This window comes from Cariama cristata, unplaced genomic scaffold (genome assembly GCF_000690535.1).
Source record: "Cariama cristata isolate BGI_N322 unplaced genomic scaffold, ASM69053v1 scaffold36214, whole genome shotgun sequence".
NCBI classification, from domain to species: Eukaryota; Metazoa; Chordata; class Aves; order Cariamiformes; family Cariamidae; genus Cariama; species Cariama cristata.
In genome coordinates this window covers 31-8,750 of record NW_009612958.1, presented here as the reverse complement: position 1 = coordinate 8,750, position 8,720 = coordinate 31, and the positions used below count along the sequence as shown (strand labels likewise).

Here is an 8,720-nt window from a genome sequence, read left to right as displayed (position 1 = left end):
GGTGCCGCGCAGGCGCAGAGGAGACCCCCCCTCCCTCAGGCCACGTGGGCAGCCCCAGGCAAGAGAGCAGCTAGGGAGCAGAGTGCGAAATCAAAGCTGTTAATGAAAGGGGATATTTAAATTAACGATGCATCCTTGAGCACAAACGCTTGGGAAACAAGGATGCAGGCTTGGTCACGCCGCCGTGTCACCTCTCCCGCGGTTTTCCTCAGTCCTACAGTTTAAGGGGCACCAGGCAACCTGTCCCACTGGAGGAGCTTGATGCCAATGACTCTCGCTCTGATAACAGAAGTTTTTAAAGGTTTTTCCTTGGCGTTGAAGCTCTACAAAGTGAGATGAGATAGGATATTTCAGTTGGAAGGGACCTACAATGATCATCTAGTCCAACTGCCTGACCACTTCAATGCCGACCAAAAGTTAAAGCATATTGTTATAATATTATTATTTACCTTCCCTTTCCAGAGAAAGGCAAACAGTTTCCTTTCCAGCTGTTTCATTCAAATTGGATTTTCACGGCTTCCATCTAATCTGTCCCATTTTTGCAGCCAGTGTGCAATCAGGTAACCACACCCACCACACCCCCTCCGATGGGGACAACAGCAGTGGAGCTCTTTGTAATAAAGTCACTAATGTATAGAAAAGACACTTTTTTCTTGCTTTTTCACCCAGCAGAGGAGGACTCAGAGCACCACAGCATGATGACAGAGAAGAACTCAACCAAAGAGCTTTCCACTGTAGTGCTAAGAGCAGCAAGTTCTGCTGCCCTTCCCGGGATGCTTCCGCACCAGCCTGTGCCTCACTCAGAGCTGGCCAGCACACCACAGCCAGCCTTTGGCTAGTTTTCCAGCTAGCATTAATTAAACACACCAGATCTCACCCCAAAGTTTCATGAATCGCTGACTGAGGCACCCAAAGAGGGCACTTCCCAAGTCTGGAAGATAACGGGTCACTGCAGCCACAAAGGGGTTTTGTTCCCTCTCTAGCACAGGCCTAACGAGTTGGACCTTCTAATCGCTGTTCGAAAGATAAAGTGGCAGAATTAGTTTATGCTTCTTAAATTGTTTCCTTTAATAGGAAGTGATGCTGTACTCTACCTTGTGCTTCTGAAACAAACATTTGTGTTCCAAAAATATACAGTGTACACATACTCTGTAGCTATAGATACAAACATTTACAAAGAAACAAGCAGGCTGGAGTGGACTAGCTTGAGAAATCTCACAGCTTTCTGGCCCTCCTACAGCAAGAGTAGCTGGGCACACTGTGCTGTAAACAGATCAGGGCTACTGAAAAACACGATTGAGAAAGATCATACCCTTGGCAATTATACGAAACAACGTGGATCAAAAAAATTTCCACACACTGCTTAGAGTTTCTGTTGCCTCTTCTCACCCCCTCCTTTTGTCCCTATGATCTGCCTTAGTATCTGCATCTCACACCCAAGTCAACTGCAGCCTACCCGTGTGTGTCTTCTCCGCTGCTGAAGGGCTGATCCCTCACACGGGCACTGCTCAGCTCTACACCAAAGAGGAAAATGCGGCTCCCGAGACATTTGGTTTCATCTGCAAGGCTTCCTCAGACTAAAGGAAACTGGGTACACTCTACAGTCTTAGCATTTTAGCGAATAGGTCGGTATGGGAATGTCATTCCTGGTATAAATGTTTGTACGGGGTGAGCCGGGAGCGCCGGGTGAGCCGGGAGCGCAGGGTGTGCGGCATGCGCGGGGTAGCCCAGAGGAGGAGTATGGATATGAGGATAAAATCCTGGTGGCAGAGCGCCATGGGTCGGTTGCTGTACTGGACCTGAAATCACCAGCTGGAGCAGGCTGTGGAGAGAAATTCAGACAGGCGTGAGGATTATTTAGAGAAGGCTTTTGTCATGGCTCTTCCCAGCCCACAAGGGCCTGGCTCTAAGGACAATTCATAACCAACACACAGCACCGGTGAGAGGCAAGAAGATAGTGATTCAATTTTGCTCTTTACAGCTTGCAGAAGACTTTTTTTTTAAACTTAGTTGCTCTTTGCAAAGAGGCAAGAAGCAAAGTGCAGTTTAGCTTAGGGTCAGGTAAAACAAGCGGGGAGTTGGGGACAGGACAACTCTGGGGTAGGTTCCACATTGTAATTTCATTTTCCCTTTCTGTGCATTTGCTCTAACACGGACTGGGCAAGATCGTCTATATGAGGTGAGTCACTGAAGTTTCCATTAGTCAAGAGTCCAGGGAAGAAGTAGCCAGCACTGTTTATCACTTTTACCTGCATGCTAAACTATATGTGAATAAAGGCCAACTTCAAGAAAGTAAACACAAATTTTTAGAGATTTTTGTCTCAACAGCCCTCAAGTGTGTGTCTTGGAATATGCATCAAAAGCAAAACAGGTGTAGAAAGGTCTCTTACTTGTTATGCGGTAGCCTGGAGCACACAGTTCTCAAGTCATCTGAAAGAGGACAAAAGACATAACAATAAGGGTAAAGCAGAAATTAGAGCTATTTTCCTCTCCATTCTCCTCCTAGAAGGTCAGATTACTGAAAAAGCTCCAGTCATCAACAGACCCAGAATCCCAATCTCAGGCCAAAAACTTTCATAAGAGAGAAAAATGTTTCTCCATCTCACCAGTCCTTACCTCAGCTTTCCACACCAGACACTTTATGTTACGTTCGACGTTTAACCTATGCTGTCATATGGGAAATGCAGCTTCATTTCAAGGCAGACCAAGCCTTAGTATAGAATTTGCAATACCAATATACTAACAAGAAGTAACTAAGACATAGGAAATACAAGGTTTGACTCTCCCCACTGAATACAGCATTTATGATGAGAAAGGCATCAGGGCAAAGCAAGGCAAAGCTTATCCAATACCTGTTTTGTCTTGGTTTCAGAGTTTTTAAACAATGATAGTGTAAAGAAAGGGTTATGTTTTTTTTGCTGAGGTCTATCAACTAAAATTGCACCTTTTTTGCAATCTCCAAACTTCTGCTAAAGCAAAATAGCTAGAACCAAGGTATTTAACAACATACTCTGTTGCGAGAGACCTTTCAGGAACAGCTTGAGAACAAACTCCTGCCTTTGTAGATAAACACACTCTCAAAACACTGAAATAACTGCAGCAGCTATTTTACTGAATTACCTTCCACTTTACAATAAGAGCAAGCGCTTGGAACGTACCAGGTAAACAGCCAAGAAAAAACACAGCTGAAATAAGCCATCATCTCAAAAAAACCCCCACTCTTCTGCTTGTTCTTGTTACATTCAGAACTACTTCATAAAAGATTAGAAAGAACATTGAGATTTGACCAGCAGCACTGGTTCAGCCAGGGCAAAAGCCTCAGGCACCTGCTTAGGGAAAGGTCAGTCTCTGCAGCCGCGGTCAGCACTAACTGTCCTGGCTGTCGGGGAGCTTTAAGACTTCTGGACACACTAAAAAAAAATTCACCTGTTTTCAAGAGAATGTATCAAGAAAACAGCCTGGCTGGCTGACCCCGCACTGCATTGATGCACTTCCCTTTTTCATCTCTGCAGGTCTTTCGGAAAGAAGTGGGTTTGGAAACAGGAAAGACGGACAAAAGCCACATTAGCAGGCTTCTTTACTAAGTTTAACTGAAACCATACACACTGTAATGGGGTCTCATGACAGGAGAGCTTGAGGCCCAGAAGTTCCAGATGAAGAGTTTTTGTTTGCTTTTCAAATTTCTTGTCTAGCACACCCATCCCATGAGTTTATCTGCTTCATGAACTCCTCCAGCAGGCAAACTCAGAGAAGTGAATTTGAAGCACAATTAAACAATGCTTTTTAAATAGCTACAAGCAATTCTGAGGGGGTCAAATTTGCCTCCATGCTGGACACCCAGATATAACCCCCTTGTGCACACTGCAAGGTCAAAGATCAGTTCTTCAGCTCTGCAAAGCAACGCACCAGTCACCTGCATCAATTATCTCTCCTTTCTTACTTTCCATCCAGTTATTTTTCCTGAACTATTTCCTGCACTCTTTCTTCCTAAAAGCAGCAAACTACTACTTCTGCTGTGAACACGTTGATCTTTACTCCCCTCACCCCAGAACTCCCTCTTACAACTTCTGCACACTGGAGAAGAAGAATCCCACGCCGGGGTCTCTGCCAGCCCCATCGACAACTTACCTCTAGTGCACAGGAGTGCTCCCGATGCCATGGCCACTTGCAAAGCCTGTGCCAGTCTGTCTAGAGCCAGTTCGATCTCTTTGGATGCATTAAGAGGATTGAGTTCGTCAGATAGTCTGTTAATTTCCTCAACGAGCGGAACCACGTGGTCAAAGGGTATTAGCCCCAGGCGCCCATAAAGGTTCTTCTCCGTTAAATGCCCCTGGAGCATCGTAAGAACCTGCAGGACACTTAGATGCAGTTTTGACTACAGCTGGTGGCAATCTCTGTCTTCTCCTGAAGTCGAGTCCTTGGCAATTTTGCTGGGAGGATGTCCATTTGAGAGAGAGGCTTTCTTCTTCCTTTTATAAGCCAAGGGGGCCTTCACACACCAACGGATCAGTCCCGTCAGCGGGGTGAGCTCTAAAAACCCTATTGGCAGGTTGGCTGCAATAGGAGTGTTTAGAAAGGTGATGAGGATCAAGCGGGGGTCCTCAAAGATCCAGGAAACAATCAACTCGAGCAGATCCGAAGGAGGGATGAGGTCATCTGAAGATAGGAAAGTTATTGTGGGGTAAGCTGAGCCTTGCACTGAAGCACAGGACAGCAGTCTTTAATTAATCTCTCACACAGACCCTTCCTGCACTGTCAGAATTACAATTTCAGAACCTCCCCAACTCTGCTTTTTTTTTTTCTTTTTTTTTCTTTTTTTTTCCAAGACACCAAAGGTAGATGCTCATTTGTTCCAGGGAAGACACAACCATGTTTCTGTCAACTTCACCGCCTCCACCTATTCTGGAGACACCACCAAACACCAGCATTTATCCCCCTTCCCAGCAAAGCTGCTTTTGTTATTTTTCTCTCTCCCACCCATTATCTGCTCACTTTTTCTCTAAACTCAGTCTCCATTTACCCCTTGCCACAGCAGATACAATGGGCAAGGGAACAGGAAAAACTTGTTGGCACTTCTTTCTCTTCACCCCAACCCTTCAACTCATTTCCTTTAAGACTTACCTAAACAAGCATGTCTTGTGGAAAAACATAACGCAACAACACAATCACATGACAGGTAAAGGATTATAAGATTATGTAAAGCTTCAAGTAAGAAGCAAAAAGTGGTCAGGAACTGCAGCTTGACTACAGACAAGAGAACCATTGACTTCAGAGTAATTGTGCATTGCGCCCCGTCACAGGGGCAGGCTACTGGACTGAGCAACCTACTTTTGTTGTGAGTTGTGTACAGTGCCAACAAAGGGCTCAGCACCAAACTATCTAGTCAGGTCTTTTGTACCTGAAATGATTCATAGGACAAATCATCTGGACTACAAATTACTTATGTGCACTGGATATAGAATCAGTATTTTCCAATTTCTAGCTTTTGTGAGACCTCTGAGTATCGCAGATACTGCTGTTTGTGTGATTGACTCCTGTCCTCAGGACATGGTGGAGACTGCCCAGTTATAGATTGCTCTTTGAAGACTGAGCTTCCTTTTCTTGTGTCACCAATAACTTCTCAAATAAACTAAGGAATTAAAAAAAATACTTCCTATAACTCATGTTATTTCCTTTCTGACACATCTTTTAATTAGCAGGATGAACTTCCAAGTCGTTGCACAAGACAAATACAAAATACTGAGGAAGAATATGCTATGAGCTCTACCAAATACTTTTTTAAAAAAAAAACAAGTGTAAGCCTGCACCTCTCTCACTAATGCCAAGCTGCTTATCTGGAGAAGACTGTGCAAAACATTTCCTTTACTGATAACAAATAGTATTTTCTTTTTTGGATTATATATGATGTTGGTATTTAGTGTATGGTTGTTCCCTAGTCTACCATGAGCTCTCTGTCACTCTCGCTAAGTACAGGTAAATCAATCTTATTTTAGCCACCTACACATTTCCAGTGTCTGAGCAACAACAACTCGAGACAGCTCATATTGCTAGCTGACCACACACACAGTTAAAGAGCGCACTGGAAGTACGCTGTTGATTGTGTTTCTCATCACTGCTCAACAGAAATCCTGCTCCAGCTTGCAAACATTCAGAATTTGTGTTTCTCCCCTTTTTGGAAGGAATTGGACTGACAGACAGCCCTGACTCTATCTGCTGCGTAGGTGACACACAAGAGGCAGGTCCAACTGCCCAGCCCAGGCAGATCAGCTTTCACTCCTAGAGCTGCTCAATCAATAAGGTCTCAGTGTCCTTTGCCTTCTGTGGAGGACGTTGCCCTTTGTGTCAGGCATTACCCGGCTGCTTCTTCAGCAAAGGCTCTCCCCTCAGCCACTGAGTGGTTATTTCTATTCCCGCCCCAGTGACAGATGATGCAACAGCCACATGCCTGAGCTGCTTCTGGCAATAATTACATGGTAACAAGCACCTTTAGAATTTCAGCAGTTAATTCACTTGCGACAGTTAATTTGTGTTGCATGATACTGCACTCTCTTTGAAAACCAGAGCTTGGAAACACCTACCTGAAGAGAGGTCGTACAGAGCTGTGACGGATGTAATGAACTGGCAGCAAAAGCGAGGACTGGCACTGAATATCTGCTTCAGCGTCTGGATGGACCCTGGCACCAAGTTGCAGTAGTCATCGACCAAGGCTCGGGCTAGCCTCACGCAGTACACAGCAGGGGTTCGCTGCAGGGGCGTGGGACGGCACACAAGCAAAAGCGGATTAAACCCAGTCACAGACAGTTCTACAGAGCTGACTTTAAAGTCTGCGTTGCCTAAACACTGTGCCTGCCCACATCACCCAGCCACTTTGCTGTTTCAACATTTGTGTTTCCACTTTCCCAAAACTAAAGTGTGCTTTCTCTCTCTCTCTGCATATCAAAGATCCACTCAGAAATAAAACTACTATTTCACAATATTAAAACAGATGGCGATATTTCATGTTTACAATATCTGTAGTTTAAAATTAAAACCTTTTACATCAGTATTTTGACTTAGATGGAGATTTTCTCACTGCTTCAGCAACACAGTTCTGTAGCTCAACTAGTTCAGTACCAGAACCAGTTCAGTTCAGTGACCTCTCAGTTACGCTTGACATTTTTAATGTAGAAAAAAGTCTGTGTAGTCATGTCACTTAAGAGCTGTGATCTGCAAAAAAACTACACCTTCTTCTGCTGTTCAGGTTACATCCCTTCCTCCTCTACCAAGGCTCACTAGATGGGAAAAGCGGGACCTCACAGAAACCGTACTGGTCTGCCTTCCCCCACCTTCCCCTCCCAGCACAGTGTTTCTGCTCTTCCCCTTCCGTAAAGCAGGAAACTTCTGCACATCCCGCAAATGCAGTGGAAACAAAGATGCACTTCCCAAGGTCTACAGTGGGGAATCTCAATGGGAAAGGAGGAGATATAAGAGATCCCTGACATACTGCAGTCATGGATATGAATACCAGACACAGGTATTTTGTGCCCAAGTCTCAAGAGAGAGGTTTGCCTCTTCTGCCATGCCCAAACTTGCACACAAGGGACAGTTTATTTCCCAAACTCCAGAGTTGGCTTCTTTGGGCAATGTGACCATTAACTGCCCTCGGTTTGTCCCCTGTGTTGGTGAAACTCCCCACTGATCCCTTTTGACATGCTGGGACTGGAGGGGGGGAGGGCAAATCAATAAAACTTTCACACACGGGAAAAAAAACAATTTCTTCTGCGAGTGCAGCACATGAACGGATTGGCAAAAGCTGTACCTTTATGCTGGAGCAAAGAACTGGACACAAGCACAGATGTGGGGTGAATGTAGCTGCAGCAGCCAGTTATTATATCAGCTGAAACTGCCACGGACAAGCAGCTGACTGCAACCAGCTGTCACCAACCGTTAGGTGACACTCTGCCTCTGTTCGTCCGCTACCCACTGCAACACACTCCCTCGCTCCTTCCCCGAGACTGCCCTGCCTGCACAGAAGGTGTACCTGCAGCCAGAAGGCAGCACACTCCAGAACAGGAACCCTGCACACAGCCACTGCCATGGAAACCAGTTTTCCTAGTAAAGCCATCCTGCTGTCATCTGCTTTGTTTCCTTGAGGGCTGAATAGAGATGAGAAAATGATCTGCCGGACTGAATCCTTGGTTTGCTCTTGGAAATAATTGCACATGATCTCAAGGAGCTGAAGTTCCTGAAGTGAATTCAATCTCTGAAAGAAAACAAAAGGAAAAGCTGCAAAATATACTGGGGCTCTTGAAGAATTAAGAGCTGCTTTGGTGAAAGACAGGGACAGTAAAGGCTGAGATTTTCCCTCAGGTGTTAGAAACTCAATCTTTGTGCACAGTACACATACTTAAACTTCCTGAACCACCACTGCATTTACCTAGTTACACTGAAAAGCTCTAGGTTGCATTTGAATACCTGGATACCCAAAGCTGGTGCTTGCTGTACCAGCAAGCACTGCCCACAAACTGAGACAAGACCTACAGCAACACTGGGGTGAAAAATATTCCCTCCCTCTCCAAATAACAGCAATAAGGGCATCACTGGGCAGCTGGGGGGGTCACAGCTAGGCCCAGCAGCCCACCAGGCCCCAGGCCCATGCACCCCAACATTCACCAGCACCTGTGGTTTCTGGTCACTGCTCTCTGGAAGGTCCCCATCGCAGCTCTAGCCCACACCCAGCC

At 45.4% G+C, this 8,720-nt stretch overlaps 1 protein-coding gene across 1 annotated transcript; it reads right to left on the bottom strand.

Annotated features, from left to right (window-relative positions):
- Positions 1 to 1,614: 1,614 nt before the first annotated feature.
- LOC104157193 (chromosome unknown open reading frame, human C7orf26) lies at positions 1,615 to 8,242 on the bottom strand (the record flags this gene model as incomplete). Its single annotated transcript, XM_009698833.1, is given in 5 exon segments — positions 1,615 to 1,822; positions 2,391 to 2,430; positions 4,129 to 4,656; positions 6,579 to 6,744; positions 8,021 to 8,242. Coding segments are annotated over 5 exon segments (1,164 nt in total), but the record flags the coding sequence as incomplete, so codon positions are not given.
- Between the last annotated feature and the right edge of the window lie 478 nt (positions 8,243 to 8,720).